Raw genomic sequence first — 18,174 nt, 5'->3', positions numbered from 1 at the left:
TGTAAAGGAGGGGTGATGGTATCTGACTTAAACATTTTTTGAAGATTAGAGGTCAAATTTATTAAGGTACTGGCATGGCACCTGGCAAACACAGCTCAGTGCCTCACAGATGCTGGTATTTTTAATGAAATGTTCCTTAAAGAAAGCTCAGCATTTTATACACAGAAAGCAACAAACACAAAGAATTAAATTGCGCATGTTTTCTGAGCAAAGGATTATCCTGAAGTGGTACCAGTGAGAGCACAGGAAGAAGAGGTTGTAAAATTTGAAGTGCAGTTTGGCTAAAGTATACTTGCTCTGTTATTTCTCTAAATTCCACTCTCCTGCCGCCATCGTGTCTTTGGATACTCTTCCATGGGAGAATGAACAGGTGGAAGTCATGAAGAGTGAGGTGCTGGACTTTGTGTCCTAGCTTTGTGTTATTGGACAAGCTTTGTCATCTCTTATTTCCTCATTCATAATGTTGCAAGTATTCAATAACATTTGGCAAATATTGATGGGCAAATCAGATGTTAGACACTGTGTTAGGTGTTTGGGATTTAGCGGGGATTAGTCGGGGGGCTAAACCAAAAAGGGAAATATTTGTATGATGTTGATGTGTATGTGAAAAAAATACTAAAACTGGGGAAACGGATAGCAAGTTGAGCAGGTAAGAGTGTGAGTGAAGTTACAGTTTGAAAAGGGAAATGGTCACTAAGATGCTGATATTTGATTAAAGACCTGATGGAGGTGAGGGACCAAGCCTTGCAGCTATCAGAGGAAAGAGCATTCTAGGCACAGGAAATGAGCATAAAGGCTGTCAAGTGTGGGCATGACTGGTCTGTCTCAGCAGTCACTAATGAAGAAGTATTTAGGAGCAGAGTAAACAAGGGAAAAATCAGAACAATTGGGGACCAGACTCTACTACTTTGAAGACCACTCTGATAGCTGTGGATTTTATTCAGACTGAGATGGGGAACCACAAGGAAGAAGAATGACATTGAGTTCATTTAGCAGAACCATTCTGACTCCTGTTTATGGTTTAAAGGGTGGGAAGCAAGGAAACGAGTTAGCGGGGGAGCTAATGCAACAATCCAGGAAGAGATTCCAATGGCTTGGCTACAGTGGTGGAGAAGCTGGTAAGAAGCCAGTAATGCATATATATCAAAGATGCTGTTGGGGCATCGTTTCAAAAAATAGTGGACTGGGTGCTTGGTCATAGAAAACTAGGGGTAACATGAGATTCTGGGATTTTAGCATAAATAATTGGAAGAATTGTGTTGCTAATAACTGAGACTTAGAAGACTAAAAACACCTAGAAACAGGTTTTGGGGAGAGGTGGAGTTAATCATAAAGCTCTTGCCCTCTCTGGAATGTTGGGATGAACTAATAAGAAAAGCCAATGGAAACTTCCATCATTCTCTACATATCAAGAGCTTTTCTTTGTGAAAGTTAAAAATTAAATCCTTACAACTCACTGTGTTGTCTTATGAACTAAAGATAAGAAACCTCTGCCTGAAACCGTCACAATGTACACTATGATAAAAGTGGTCGTGGGTTTATATCTTACAATTGGAAAAGCAGTGACAAGGAAGAAACAAAAAGATATTTGGAGGGTATTCTATGTCTACTCAAAGTCATGGTTCAAAGTAGGAAGAAAAACATGCTCAATTTAAAAAGCCATGGATCAACTGCTCAAATTTAAAACATTTAATTAAAATTACTGGTTTCAAACAATGCATTATATTGAAGACCTCTTGTGAGCCCTTGAATAATGATATCCATTTCTTCTTGTCGTAATTCTCATTTCTATAATGAAAGAAGAGTTAAAATTTTGGGTTATGTAGTGAATTATTTTATATAGTTACAGATGTGTCTCACATTTCACTTCAGTTTTATGCATTATATTTGAGATATATTCTTTATGAATTATGTTAGAAAATTATAATGAGAGAGAAGTGGTATTAATATAACACTTTAAAAAAATATCCTTTGTGGGTGGGAGTTAGAAGGCCCATACTGGGTATGGTAAATGGGTTTTATCTTTATTGCTAACTCTCATCAATTGCTAGTGATTGACTGAGCTATTTTGTGAGAGCAATTTTGAGACCATGTCTAGAACCAGTAGAACAAAGGACTGATACTGACTAGGAATGCCTGCTAAAAGTATCAATAAAGTTAAAATGCAGCAAGTTTGACAGATACCAACTATCCTTGTTTTATTGGTTCTGGGACAGACTTGAAGCATGCAAAATATGGCTCATCTTAAGCTTGCCCATTGTGTGTATGTTTGTTTTGCATCTGTCCTATATCTCACTGTCTTCCAGCCTTTCCAGGCCATAGCCCAAGTATGTCCTCCTTCAGATTTAATCATCTAGGAACTTTTTTCATTATACGGTCTATTCTCATAACTTGCCCATTACTAACTGAGTTGGTTAATAAATGTGAGCACAGTATGCCCAAGGTTGGTATGTTCCTGTTCTGGAAACTGGCAGATGAGAATTTTAAATACTATACCCCTAAAAATATGCAGACTTAACAATATGAAACTGTTGATGGATTTAGATGATGAGATGCACCAGTCTAAGAGATAGCAGGTGCTGGGTCCAATGGGCTGAAGATTAAACCTAGCCCAGTTTGTGAAAAAATAGATTTAAGACTCTAGGAAATGAGTCTAGGGAACCCAATTGTTCTTTGCTGCTAATGAAGCACAGGACTTGGAAGGCTGATCTACAGTGTCTGATCAGCCCTCCGAGGCTGGAAGGAGCTCCATTTTTAAGGTAGCTGGGGCTTTCAGGTTCCGATGGTCTAACAGTTGAATGAATTAAGGTGTCACACTTTCCAGGTAATGTCATTTGCTTTTTAATAAGAAATAACTAGAAATAATATCTTAACCAAAAGAATCTGCATTTTGGGGGGGGGGAGTTTTAGGTCCTATAAGTGAAAAATATTTAATACTTTTTCTCTTGATGCCTCTCAAATTCTTTAAACATCACTTTCCCAGTCTAAATTGTTTTCCTCAAACCCCTAGAGTGTCATACTTTGTTTTTTAAAAATATTTTGGTACATATAATAAAATACACAAATCTTAGTACACAGCTTGATGAATTTTGATATGTGTATACAATCATGTAACCATTGTCCACATAAAGATATTAAACATCCTCGATTTTTTTTCCCTTTAACTATTTCACCCATCCCTTTAACCTCCTACTCTATGATAACTATCAGTTTGTTCTCTGTGTTTATGACTATTTTATTTTGCGTTTTTTTTTTTGATTCCACATGTAAGTGAAATCATATGGAATTTGCCTGCCATTTACCTAATTTCCTTAGCATAATACCCTCTAGGTCCATCTATGTTGTTGCAAATTTCTCTAGAAATGCCATAGAGTTCTGTATATTGATTTTGTATTCTGCAACCTTATTGGATTTACTAATTCTGGTAGTTTTTCGTAGAGTCTCTAGGGTTTTCTTTATATAGTATCATGGATGCAAACTAACAATTTTACTTTTCTTACCAATTTGGATGCCTTCTATTTCTTTTTCTTGCTTGATTGCTATGGTTAGGCCATTCATTGCTATGTTGAATCAAAGTGGTGACAATGGGCATCCTTGTCTTGTTCCTGATCTTTGAGGAAAAGCTTTTAGCTTTTTACCATTGAGTAGGTCAGCTGTGGATTTGTCAAAAATGGCCTGTACTACCGTCTATACCTATTTTGTTGCATTTTTATCATGAATGAAGGCTGAATTTTGTCAAATGCTTTTTCAGCATCAATGAGATATCCATATAGTTTTGATCCTTTTGTTAATGTGGTGTATAACATTGATTTATTTTCAGATACTGCATTATCCTTATATCCCTGGAATAAATCACACTTGGTTGTGATGGATGAGCCTTTTGATACATTTTTTGAATCTGGTTTGCTAATATTTTGTTGAGGATTTTTGCATGTATCAGGGATACTAATCTGCAGGTTTTTTTGTAGTGTCTTTGTCTGGTTTTGGTATAAGTGTGATGCCGGCCTCACAAAATGAGTTTGAAAGTATTCCCTCCTCTCCTGTTTTTTGGAATACTTAAAGATAAGAATTAGCTCATCTTTTATATTTGGTAGAATTCAGTGAAACCATCTGGTCCTGGACTTTTGTTTGTTGGGAGTTTTTTGATTACTGTTTCATTTTATTAGTAGTAATTGGTCTGTTCAGATTTTAGGTTTCTCCCTGGTTCAGTCTTGGGAGATTGCATGTTTATAGGAATTTATAGAGATCTACTACTAGGTTACAAAATTTGCTGACATATAATTTTTAATAGTAATCTCTTATAATTATATTTCTGTGGTATCAGTTGTAACTTGTTTCCGATTTTGAGTTCTCTCATTTTTTCTTAAGGATTCTAGCTAAAGTTTTATCAATTTTGTTTATCTTTTCAAAGAACCAGCTCTTGGTATCATTGATCCTTTGTAATTTTTTTTTCTCATTTATTTCCTTCCTTCCTTGTTCTAATTTTGGGCTTTGTTCTTTTTTTTCTAGTTTCTTTAGATGTAGAGTTAGACTAAGATTGTTCTTGTTTCTTGTTTCTTGAGGTAGGTCTATAATGCTACAAACTTCCCTCTTATAACTGCTTTTGCTGTATCCCAAAGATTTTGCACTGTATTACTCTCCAAGATTTTTTTTTTTTGTCTTTGTTGGCCCACTGAAATTTTAGTAGCATGCCGTTTAACCTCCATATGTTTGTGTTTTTCCAGTTTTTTTCCTGTAATTGATTTCTGGTTTCATGCTGTTGTAGTCAGAAAAGATGTTTGGTATGATTTCAGTCTTAAATTCATTGACTTGTTTGGTGGTCTAATGTGTGATCTATCTTGGAGAATATTCCATCTGTACTTAAGAAGAATGTGTATTCTTCTGTTTGGGGATATGATGTTCTGTATATATTAGGTCCACTTGGTCTAATATATCATGTAAAGCCACTGTTTCCTCATTGATTTTCTGTCTTGGGTGATCTATCCATTGATGTAAGTGGGTTGTCAAAGTTTCTCCCTTCATGTCTGTTAATATTTGCTCTATGTATTTAGCATTCCTCTGTTGGGTTCACAGATATTTATGATTGTTATATCCTCTTCCTGGACTGAGTCCTTAATCATTATTTTTACAGTCTGAGACATTAAAACAATTTAGTCTGATATAAGAACTGGTACTACAGCTGTTTTTTCAGGTCTTTTTACATCCCTGCAGTTTCAGTCTATGTGTTTCTTTAGATCAGAAGTGAGTCTCTTGAGACAGCATATAGATGGGACTTTTTACCCACTCAGTCACCCTATGTCTTTTTACTGGGACATTTTTTCCATTTACATTTAAATGTTCTTATTGCCATTATATTACACTTTTTCTGGTAGTTTTGTTGCTTTTCTTAATGTCTTCCCTTGTGTGTGATGATGTTTTTTAGCGTTATGTTTGGATTATTTTTATTTTTTTGTATATCTATTATAGGTTTTTGGTTACCATGTAATTTTTATGTATATATTTACATATTTTTAGCAGTCTATATTAAGTTAATAGTTGCTTAAGTTCTAATGCATTCTAATTCTGATATCACTTCATTTTAATTCCTTTTCCTCTATGTTTTAACACCTTTTATTTAGTGATTACCTTAACTAGTTTTTAGAAATAGTTGTTATTGGCCTACTACATTTGCTTTTACCTGTGAAAATTTGCCTCTTCATAAGTTTCTTGCTTCTAGTTATGGCCTTTACTTTCCCTCCTAAAAAAGTCCCATTAGCATTTCTTATAAAGCTGGATTAGTGGCAGTAAACTCCTTTAACCTGTGTTTCTCTAAGAAGCTCTTCCTCTCGCCAATCCTGAATGATAACCTTGCTGGGTAGTGTTGTTCTCTAAATATATCATGCCACTCACTTCTTGCCTGTAGAGGTTCATGAGCTGAAAGCTTCATGGTGTTTCCCTGGTGGGTAACACATTGTTTTTCTCTGTTTTAAGATTCTTTGTCATTTTAATTATTATATGTCTTGGTGTGGGGGCCCTGCTTAAGTTCATCTTATTTGAGGCTCTCTGTGCTTTCTGGATGTCTGTTTCCTTCCTTAGATTTCTCTAAGTGATCTACTCCTTCTGAGACTCCTATAATACTAATATTAGGATGTTTGATGTTGTCACAGAACTCCTTTAATCTAGCCTCATTTCTTTTGATTTTTGCTGTTCATCTTCCAAGTTGCTAATTTGCTCTTCTGCTTCCTCTAGTCAGATGTTGATTCCCTCTCGTGTCTCTGACTGGTTCTTTTTTTCCCTTTTGTTTGTTGAACTCCTCTGTGAGCTCATCCATACTTCCCTCAAGTCCAGTGAGCTTCTTTATAACCATTGCTTTTAACTCTAGATTGGTTAACTCCCATTTCATTTGTTTTTTTATTTTAGTTTATTTTTTACTTTCTGTGCTTGATTCTGTGAATCAGTCAAAAGGGCTACCTCTTCAAAGGGGTTGGCTTTGTGTAAGAATGTCCCCTTGGTAGACTACATGTGCCTGGGGCTTTGGACTGGCTGATAGTGGACCAGGGTTCTCCTGTGTGGTTGCCAGCCAGGGCCATTACTGGCAGGGTCGCTGGTGTTGGAAGGGGTGCAGACAGGGTGAATCCATGTGTCCATTGCTCTGTCCCACCTTGGAGATCTGCTGAATCTCTGACATTGTTTGGAGGGGGCTGGGAGGCCACCTCCGTCATGTCTGGAGCTGCTACCGTCTGCACAGTCAGTGTGTGGGGGGAACATGAACAATGGCACTCACCAGCTACCTCCGTTCCAGAGACAGTTCCTCTAGATCCCATAACATTTGGTGGTTGGGTCTGAACCCCCCCAAATGCCGGTGGCTTTTTGTCTGTGCCCCAGGGCAGGAGAGTTTGTGCTCTGATACCTCACACTGGGGGTGGGGTATCTTCTGTTACCATGTCTCCATTTCTCCCAACATGTTTTATGTGGTCTTTTTACCCCTTGTTGTGCAGAAGGTGTTCCCTCTGGCCTCCATTTCCCTCTGTGTAAGTGTAGATTCCGTGTGTACATGGGAGGAGCTGGACTCCAGACGCTTCCTGTGCTGCCGTCTTGGACCTGCCTCCTTTGCACTGAATTGTGGTCCCTCCATCTAAAGAATCCAGTAGTGCTAGGAAAGACACAGCTCTAACGTGTTAGGGATAAAGGCCCAGGGAAGTTCCCAAGGGGAAGAGAAAAGCACCAAAAGATCTGTAATATTCAGGCATTGAGGTGGTGGTAACTTCAATAAGAGGGTTAGAAAGAGTCCAAAATAATGGGTTTGGGGGAAGGGGCTAGAAATAGAGTTTTGAAAAGAACTTTTTTGGACTCAAATTGGGGATTTATGGAAAGGTGGGGCACAGCAATAATAAAAGCTTAAGATTTATTAAGGGCCAGGCACTTAGCTTGCTTAATAAACCTAGAAAAGGCTTTTTCATTTTTACTTTAAAGATTTTGAGATAGGTTAAGTATGTCTCCCAGGATCACATAGCCAGTGATTATTCCAACCAGGATCTGGACTTGGGCTTTGAGTCCATATCCCAAGGTTTCCTTCGTTCTAACAGGAGGAGGGGTAGAGAGTGAGCAACAGGGAGAGCATGGACTGCACAGGACCTGGAAGACAGTGGACGTTCCCTGACCAAGGGGTCTATTTTCCCCTCTCTTTATCCAGGACTTAGGTAGCAACAGAGGCTTCTTCCGCACACCTGATAAGGAGCGGGGCATGGCTGCCTGATAGTTTTTCTGCAACATATTAATAATACTATATGATACAATTCCTAGTGCTTGAATATGAAGAGAGGGAAAAGGGTAGAAATGAATAACCCAGGGCCCTCAGATTATGCTCCCTTTCCAAGCACAGTCCTCTACCAACCAGCACCCAAACCTGTTGTCCACTCTTCTGCAGCCTAGGAGCCATTTTGTAAGATGTTTAATAGCTTTCCTTCACTTATCAGCAGATACCATGTTTGTACAAATTAGGCACTTCCGATAGTATGGGGTCCAGTAGTGTAGTGGCTCTTTCATCTATTTTATGACTTATTTCTCTTAGAACAGTGGTTTGTCTTGGATCTGTCTCTGAGTCATGATACTGCTTAGGGAGGAAGAAATCTAGCTGACTCCTGAAAGATGAACTTGAGCCCTTTGGTAAACACATGCTGATGTTCATGATCAGAGATGAACAATGTGTGGCATATTTATGTGACGTAAAGATTGTCTGTTTACCCAGGATTATCTTCCAATTATGGTGGGTGCCTACAAACCCATTAGGACTTGTTCTGTTGTTACATGGGAAAAACCCAGAGGCTGCCTCTGGGCCAGAAGGTCCTGAAGAAGAGAAAGAAGGAAAAAATGTGGAAAAAAGAGGTAGGGACTCCTAGGTGAACAGAGACCGTCTGTATTTCTAAGGGCCCATCCCTCTCAACATTCCGAGTTCTCCCAGGGACTCCAAGGCTAGCAAGAATGCCTTGTTTTGGGTTGAGCAAAAACCGCTCTGCCTTTAATGGTGAGGAAAAAATGGCTCTAAGCCATATTTAGGAAATTTGTTGACTGTAATTAAGCCTTCATGGAGTCCCCAAGGTTTACTTACCTATAATTGAAAAAATGCAAATGAAGACAGTTAATCAGCGGACTGGCTGCCTATGAAGCACTACTACCTACCTAAATGAATTAAAAACAAAGATACAAATATGTCCCGTTGAGAAAGTTACCTGCAAGCCAATTGGTAAATTTCTCTGCAACACTGTGAAGATTTATTTTTCTTAGTCTGAGCTTGTAGGGCTTCTCCGCTCAGACCTTTGCCAGCATGCTCATGAGCCATTACGTACAGATTTCCTGACAACTGGCCTTCAGTGTTGCTAGAGCACCAGCTACCCCCTGCCATCATTCAGGAAAGCCCTGCAGAAAAAACAAACCTCTCTTCCTTTTCTTGATTGATCTACTACTTAAAGTCATAAAACATTTGCTTTTCAAGATCCCATAATCAAATGGGAATACCTATGGGATTAAGCCAATACTTCAGGATTTATTTGAGTATTTTAGCTATCAGTTATGAAGGATCAGTACATGTTCTAATATTAAGACATTAATGCAGTTTTTCCCCCTTTTTTGGCAATAATTGCAGCATACCTCTGATAGTCATTTTTCTTCAGACACCATACTTGCTAATATATTCAGCTTTTATCACCTGATTTAAAATAATCTCCAGAGCACTTTGCACTTCTGATAATACTTATGTCTTCTGTTTAATGATTTCATTAATTAGCAACTCATACTACAGTGTCAGTACAAAGCGCACAATTTGTCCCTAAAAATTAGCTAGGGGAACAAAAGACAGAAAGTGCAGCATCATTTAGACAAAAACATGTCAGTGGCCTGATTGGTACTAACACAAACAAAAGTAGTCGAGTTAAATATAGAAATACAGCAGATGATGAAATTGTTATAAACTATAACAAGATGCTTTTGACACATCTGTCAAAATGGGACCTCTTGGAGGACGCAGGTAAAGTTTCCTTTCCCAGGCCACTCAGCAGATTCTGAAGGAACAAAGGCTGCCATTATTGATTAATAATACCTGGCACAGCCCCCACAGGAGTGAATGGGAACTCACTGTCTTAACAAATGTCCACCACTTGCTAACAAGAAGGAACCCAGCCTTGCTAAGTTGATGAGGAAGAGTGAGTGGCCTAGAACACTGAAATGAGGACTTGGCACAAAGGAACTGTCCTTTTTTTTGCAAGCATATAAACATCCATGAAGTGTGGAAAGATGCTATTAGGCTGAACCTTTCCACCACGGCTTTGTTTGCGTTATTTATTACCCTGGACTTGTTAGGGTTTTTAAAAAGCGTTACAGACCCTGAAACAAAAGTAGACAGATATTTCAAGGTATCTGAAATGTATCACAGTTTCTAAGGAGATCTCTTCAAAGACTCATGGGTTTTTTTAAACATGAAATGTTCTTGGTGGATAATAGGCTCGAATGCTGTGGGTTTCTAACCTCCCATTCATTAACAGCAAAGCTAACTTACAGCCAATACTTTTTTGCTTTTCTCTTTTCCTGCAAGCAATTTGTGACTCCTTTTGGGGGAGGTGATAACTGTTTAAATATATGTAAATGACCAGCTGCACTGGAAAGATTCTAGTTGTCTCAAGGCGTTCACTTTCAATTTATTGTCACTTCTCTAATCAAAACCACTTCCCCACAAACACTACCCCAGGCCTGGGCATATTTGGCACAGCCCCCTTAAAATACTTCTTATGTGTTACACACTAAGTCATGCCTACTGAAAGATCTTGTTATTGGCTAAAATGGGCTCTACCCATTTTGCAGAAGCATTTTAGCATTCTCAAAATCATTACTGCTATCATCTCTCACTTGAGAAAACAAAGATAAATCAGGCCTACATGGGACTGGTTTCCCTCAAGCACTTCTGAGCTTTTTGGGGTAACCAAGCAAGTGTCTCAGTTTTTACATTTCAAAATCACCTTCAAATGAAAAGCCAGTAGTCCCATGACATTTGCATTATTTTAGCCCAAGAGCAGATTGCTTTGTACTTGGAATTTCCATGACCTGCCATTTATGGTTCTGTATTTTTTGGTAACAGATAATCAGCTATCTGGAAAACATTCATTCGTAGGTTGTAGCTCTATATCTATATTTTAAAGGGATTAAAGTAGAACACAATCAAATCCTAATTCTCTTGTATGACCATCCCTCACAGGTCACGATCCTAAGATGTTTACTGTCATACGTAGGTAACCCAATGCATTTCCCTCCACCTTTTACATTACTTTGCACTTTTTACAGCGCTATGGTCCGTGTGTTGCATTTTTTTCTTTTCAGGCAGCTGTTAAATCTAAACTGCATTTGTCTTATTGATGGTTGACTGCAGGAAGTTCACCCTTATTATCAAGGGTGAAGGATTACTAATTACGTAACAGAAAGTATCCTTGGCTGTCAAGGGAATACTTGACATATTTCTTGATGATGTTATGCCTTAGATTATTAAAAGAATATTGATTTTGAAGTAAAATGCTGAGAAAACTTTTAGATTTATTGGACTTTTTCACCTGAGGAAAGAATATGAATTTAATAATTCATTCAGCATTCTATCATCTCTCTTTGTAGTAACACTAAGTATGGAACATGAAGGGAAGAAGTCAGAAATTGACAGATTATATGCTGATAATATGTAGAACACTGTTCATAAAACAACTAAGAAGACAACGAAAACATGTAGTTTCTTACATCTAGCTCCCTAAATTTCAGTCCCATAATTTCAACTGTCCCTCTGATAACTCTACCTACATGTAACCCAGAGACCTCGATTTCCCTCTTATTTCTGTCATCTGGGTTAAGAGCACTAGTATGCACCCGACTGTTCAAGCTAGGAATTTGAGAATTGTCCATCACTCAACCATCAAGCACCAGCAACCTCCTATTTCATCCGCTGAAGTGAGTTTAGAGCTCATGCCTTCTGTGCACTTTCTTATCCCACTCTATTCCAAGCTGACTCAAGGTAGATCCCCTAGTCTCCCTGTTCCTTATTCTCCCTGTTCCTTCAGCACTAAACCTTTTTGTTTATATGTCTATGCTTGTAGATCCAACATTTAAGCATGGAGGTTGGCACAAAATAGACACACAATGCCTGAAGAAATTCTTGGATGAATAAATGTGTAGGTAGAAAGATGGAGGGATAACACTGAAGGGCAGAGAGCAAACAAGAATTCAGCATTTCAAGAAACGTAGCTGCCTATTCATTTGTGAGGGCAAAGTCACTGTGTCAAATGCTATCATTATTGCAACTGAGTGTCTCTTCCAAGGTAGATGCTGAGTTGATGAAATGGCATGAAACGTATGACATAGGGTTTCAGAAACCTTCAGATGATCATGTAAATTGTAAGAGCCATTTTAGGCACTTCTCCCAACAATCTTCATCTTTGATGTGAGGAGTAAGACAGCACAAATATCGATTAATGGAAGAATCAACTCCAGAAAGTCTTCCCTTTAGAATTTCTTTCCCTTCAAAATACAGAATGAGGGTAGTATAGGCAAAGAGAAATCTATCAGAAGTTGAGTGGATTTAAAGAGGAAAAGAATGGGAATAGAGGCAGAAAAAGAGCCAGAAAAACCCTGTAGAAATGGCTGTAAAACAGCTTCTAGCCCTTATTTGCTTTTCATAGACTGCAACAGAACAAGATGTGAGGAAACATCTGTTGCCTTTTTAAAATAGTAATTTGCTATTTTAAAACATAGTGACAGAATTAAGAGAAACCTGATTTCTGTGGTAGGGACAGCAGACACCTATGACACCGAATAGGGGAAATTAGTCTGGCACAGCTTCATAGATTTCTGGACTGTGGATTCATCTGCCATGCGTGGCACTGGGAAGCAGATCAGACAATGGTTAGCATGTCGGGTCTGGAGTTAGGCTGCCTGGGCTCAAATCTTGGCTTGCTACTTGCCTCCAGTGTGAAGGGGGACCCCTCTAAGTCCCAGCTGAGCATAGCAGCATTAACTGTCTCGGGGGTTGTTGTGAGATTGAAGGAGCGTGAAGAAACTCAGAGAGCGATAGCCAGAGACCAGCTCACAGTCACATTTGCTGAAAGCAGGCTCTTGTTTTTTAAGTTAACCAAAAATTAGCTGATTCTCTTAGACTAGATACAGGAACTGAATGGGACACAATACAGTACTAATGAAAAGGTAGCAATCTCTCTGGGCTGGAGAGTCCAGTCAGTGTATATGCTGGCCAGCTTGAGGAGTGGTCCTCTGAAGCTTCCAAGACCAAGCCTGATAAAGGCTGAGGGCACTCATGAGAGCTGAGCCCCTCCCAGGGTGCGCCCAGTTGTTACAGCTGTGTAGTGAATGTGCTTCAGAGAAACTGAATGCGTACATAGGAAATCTGCAGGGATCAGACTCCAGGTGCTGCTGTCATGAGCATGAAGCCTATGCAGGAAGGTAGGTAAAAGGACGGAGAAGGGCTGAGCACACCCAAGGCCAGGACATCTAGATAGGAAGAATGTAGGGTCCGAGGACGGGACTAAGAATCAGACCAGGTGAGATGGAGGCTCTCACCAGACTTAGTCCAGTTTTAAAGGAGAAGCTTCCACCCAGACAGAGTTAACTGAAACACATACATTTGGAATGAAGGTAGCCACTGAAAAATTAGACTCCAGAGATTAACTGATGCTTCAGAAAAGTAGGGCAGTGTGGTGGTTCAGATGGTGGGCTTGAGAGAGAGAGCTGGTTCCTGTCCCTCGTTTGCCAGTTACTGCAGGCGCAAGTTACATTACCTAAGCTTCGCTTTCCTCACCTGTAAAATGGGGATAATGATACCTCCTCCTTCGAGGATTTTTTAAATTTAAGCCATGCACATCCATTACAAGCGCTAAAGCAATGCCAAGACCTAGTGAGTGCTTCATTAATGTTTTCATTAGATAATGACACATCTATTTACATATCTAATTTGAAAATGTAGTCGCAGTATAAATCACAAAATAGAATGCACTTATGTTAAATAAGCAATGTTTTCCTAAGCCTGTATTAAAAAAAAAATTCTTGCCCCATAGTTTCAATGTAAAGTGATTTTTAACAAAACATACCCATTCGGAAACCAGGTCCCAGTGCTATTCTGGACGAGCATAAAGTAAGCCATTTTGAAATAAATTCTGATTGTGCTGCTAAAATGGGTATAAGAAAAATGACCAAATTTATCCTTTGGAAATTTCACTTTAAGAAAAAGTCCAATTTCATAATAATTGTAGTTTGGGCTTATTGTCCGGGAATATATTTGTTCAGGTTTAGCTGACCAGGCCCTTTACCTCCTTGCTTTACCCTTGCCACAAATTCAAATCTGCCCTTCCGGGTGACTCGAATAAAATCACTGGGTTTTTTCTATACTTCAAAGCTGTCTCACTTTCAACCAATGTGTTAGGTTTGTTCACAGGGTTCCTGCCTCAGGCTGGGAGAGCAAAGGGGTTGTGAAGAAGAGACAGGCTATCGTATTTTTACTGCAGAATTAGACACCATCTATCTGAAAATGGAATATGTGGTAAAAATCTCCAAATTACTTGTAGTCCCTCTCTTCAGATCCACTCAACTTAATAATACAACAGACATATCTTGTCTTATTCTTCTACTTCTACTAATTCTCCTTCCCTGAAGCACATCAACAGAACTGTCCCTGATATAATATCATTTTACCCAGAGGACGCAATAGAATTAACTAACTTTGTGAATGTTATTCATTTTTGAAACCTGACAGACTTACAGGGAACTGTCAGTTGGCCAAAGGGTATAGTATCAAACTCCTAAAGAAACCATGAACCATGACTGATTGCCTAATTGCCCCAACATTTTGCTGTCTTATCATTTTCCTTCATTATTCACACTTTTATTGGGGGTATAACAGCAAAGAAAGAAAAGTAAAATTCAGTCAGGTAACACAAGTTACCAAACTTGTGCATAGTGGGAGTCCTGAAATCACTGGATAAAAAAATCACTGGATAAAATAAGCCTTCAGGTAGTCCCTGAGTTTCATTAATCCAGTGGTTCTCAAGCTTTGGCCTGCATCAGAATCCTCTGGACTGCAAATTTTTGATTCAAAAAGTTTGGGGCTGGCTTGAGAAACCGCATTTCTAACAGGTCCCTGGGTGATACTGAAAGAGCTGGTTCAGAGACAGTGCTTTGAGAATCACCGTGCTAATCCATGCTTGGCCTTCTCTTTTATTAATGTGAATAATCTAGAATTTACTTTTCCTTAGCTGGCCTTAGAAACTTGTGGGTTTAGCTGTGACTTTGGTATATGTGTTCCTCATACAGTGTACTAGAAGTGGTGAAGTAGTTAATCTGGTTGATTTAACTCAAAATGCAATTATATACTTGCTGAATCATCTAACCCATAAATCTCTATTATTGTTAGGTCAATGTAATACTGACCTTTATTATTTTTTTTTAATGGTGAAACCTCAATTTTATGGTATTACGATTTTATACATAGAAATTATACACAGAAAACATCTTCCACGTTTTTCACTAACAATCTAACTTTGTGGGCTTTTCTGGTGATAGAGGAAGTGAACCCTTTTGTTATGGATTTTTTAAAAAACTAGTGGAATATTTACTTAGCTTTAATAAAGGATACAGCATAGAGAGTGAGCAAGAGCATCACAGAGGCCTTGGAATAACTTCTGATGTGCCCAGTCACTGCTTGGGATGTGATATTTGGTCACCAGAAAGGACGAGGCTAAAATGAGTGCCACTCACATCACAGGCTAGCCAAAGTGTTTGGGGTCCGTCAGCTTATACACTTTGCGAATCACCTCACATTCAGGAGGACACATGCCTAACACCCCTTTGCTAAAGCACCTATAGCCCACCAATAAGGTTGTACAGTAAACAATCTCAGCAACTGGGAACAACATTACTTAGGAACATCCTTATGTCCCTCATTTAACTGTAATGGATTTGTTTCCTTAGTTGGTATTACAAGATGTTTGATGAACCAACAATGCTCACGTATCCCTCAGGCTAGAGTAATATTTCCAGTCCAGCTGGTGCTTCTTTCCTCATTAGGTCCCATGTAGAATCCTGGCTAAAAGGATGTCAGAAATGTACTTTTGACCATTTCTAGCATCTGTGGTCCAGGAAGTGAGGAAGGGAATGAAACAGACATCACATGGCATTTACCACACTAATTGGTTAAATCAAAAAAGAAGTGACCCAAAAAAATCCCTTGAACTGAAAGTCTGGGGATGAGCTTCTAAACATACTCTGCCCTACATTGTGATTTGTCATAACGTTTTAAAAGATATCCGTCCTAACTGGGTGGCAGTACAGTATGCTCTTTAAGGGTCTCATTACTTAAGCTGTGTAAACCTGTGGATGTTTCTGGACCTCCTCCTGCACCAGCTCTCTTCTTGTTAAATGAAATGACAGTAATACCTACTTCACAGGGTGGGTGTGAGTTAAACGAGGAAATACGAAGCTCTGAAACACATGGAAATGGGGATCTTACTGGATATTCTCTGACCTATAAGAGCCTGACATAATTATTATTTTTTATCAGGGGTATATTAAAGATATAGGAATAAACAGATATTCAACACCTAAGTAAAAGCCAGCACACCATGGGCATGTTCTCTGCCTACTGCTGGTATCATAGGTGGCAAATACATAGGTCTAGCTTGGAGTGCTGGTATCTAATATGCCATTATATCCTCAGCTCAGGATGAAGAGAAATGGTCTATAGATACTTCTACTTGGGGCGGGGGCTGAGGGTGGGCACAGAATTTAGACGTAACCCTGTATGTCTTTTTATTCTACAGTGCCTGCCAAATGCTTTTTAAAATATTTGAGTAATTGTCACCATTACTAAGCAGCCTAAAGTAATAACATCAGATGTTCCACTTTGGAAAACTTTTGTTACTTTGGAATTCTTACATGTTAACAGAGGGCTTTATATTTCGAGGTATTGAGATTTTAGAAAGAGAGGCATCACAGAGCATCCTTTTTCCTTCTTACCTTGGTATTAAGGATAGAGGATAGGTGACTGCTTTGTGGCAGTCCAATTACTACATTATAGCAGTCCAATATTACATTATATAATAATTTGCTTTTTTTGGTGATACTATATACTTGCACAAGCACACTGTTTTAACTGTGAAATTGCTTCACCATCTTGTGCATATGTCCTGTGACTAACCCCGTGCATCTCATTATTTTCCTCCCGCTCTAGCTGGACAGCGCCACCTCACTTATTCAGGCAGCTAAAAACCTGATGAATGCTGTTGTCCTTACGGTGAAAGCATCCTATGTGGCCTCAACCAAATACCAGAAGGTCTATGGGACAGCAGCTGTCAACTCCCCTGTTGTATCTTGGAAGATGAAGGCTCCAGAGAAGAAGCCCCTTGTGAAGAGAGAAAAGCCTGAAGAATTCCAGACGCGTGTTAGACGAGGTTCTCAGAAGAAACACATTTCGCCTGTACAGGCTTTAAGTGAATTCAAAGCAATGGATTCCTTCTAGGATGACAGGCATTAACAAGAAAACTTTTTCTTTCTTTTTTTCCTTTCCTTTTCTTTTTAATTCCAGTTTTGTATGCATACCTGCCAACTCGTATGCCTCTGGCATGGGGAAATTAAGGGAGCAGTGTCTGTTTGCATGTAAGATGAGGTGCAATCAACACTACTGATCCATCAGTAGCCCAGGGAGAAGAAAGGGAATTCCTGTCCTGAGGTCGCACAGAGCTGTCCTTTGCAACATTCTCATAAAATTGGACAAAGGGTTCACATCACAATGTTTATGGGAGTGGGAGGGTTGGGGAAAATAACTCTACAAAAGCAAACTCTAATGCATGCAAGAATCACTAAGTTGGCAGGTATATCAATAAGTGAAAAATCTGGAAGTGTAATGGTAGAACATAAAGCTTGTATTGCTTCTGTTTCAGTGCAAAAATGTACTAGCCAATATGCTTAAGTGTGTGACCCACAAATTGACCAATTTAACTTTGAAGTCTTATCAATAATATTATGTGGAGTTTTTACTAAGCGGAAACAAACTCATCCAGCCAAAATGCTTCTTTTAATCTGTATTCTGTTCTTTTTCTTCTGGTAGTGCCATTACTAGTGCTCATGCTATCAATTTTTCCCCCTTTACTGAAAACAGTAAACATTTATTTAAGACAGTTATCTTCTGGGGGGCACTGGAAGCACAATATGGTGATCAAGCCTGCCTTTTTTTTTTTTTTTTTTAACTATGAGTTTTCTAGAAATAGGTGGTCCATTGGTTAAATGTTAGAGGAATGGAAGCTGACAATGTGTGAAGGTTTAGAGGCAAATACATAGGTGTAGCTTGGAGTGCTGGTATCTAATATGCCATTGTATCCACTAACTCAAAATAAACACATTTAATCTTGACATCTGAAGAATGTTTTCTTTCTTTAAATGCATAATAAAAGATTAGAGCATCTTCTTGAAAATTGGTTAAAAATGTTTAAAAAAAGACTACACCAAATGTTCGTAAAATTCGTATGGAACTGTGAAAGACCCCCCCACCCACCCACCCAAAAAAACCAAAGCAATCTTGAGAAAGAACAAAGCTAGGAGTATCAAGCTCCCTGATTTCAAACCATTTTACAAAGCTACAGTAATCAAAACAGTATGGTCCTGGCACAA

General features: G+C 38.8%; 1 protein-coding gene across 5 annotated transcripts in view; it reads left to right on the top strand.

Moving 5' to 3' along the window:
* Positions 1 to 17,916, top strand: part of CTNNA2 (catenin alpha 2) — a 1,127,693-nt gene extending 1,109,777 nt beyond the window's left edge. For all 5 annotated transcript variants that reach the window (XM_036931099.2, XM_036931097.2, XM_057497052.1 and 2 more), the window contains one exon: positions 16,739 to 17,916. In XM_036931099.2, the coding sequence (XP_036786994.2) occupies positions 16,739 to 17,026 (288 nt within the window). In that variant the 3' untranslated portion in view covers positions 17,027 to 17,916. The remainder of the gene's footprint in view (positions 1 to 16,738) is intronic.
* Positions 17,917 to 18,174: the final 258 nt, after the last annotated feature.

The sequence above is a fragment of the Manis pentadactyla genome, chromosome 2 (genome assembly GCF_030020395.1).
Source record: "Manis pentadactyla isolate mManPen7 chromosome 2, mManPen7.hap1, whole genome shotgun sequence".
NCBI classification, from domain to species: Eukaryota; Metazoa; Chordata; class Mammalia; order Pholidota; family Manidae; genus Manis; species Manis pentadactyla.
The sequence above is the reverse complement of the archived record's forward strand: the minus strand, read 5'-3'. Positions and strand labels throughout refer to the sequence as shown.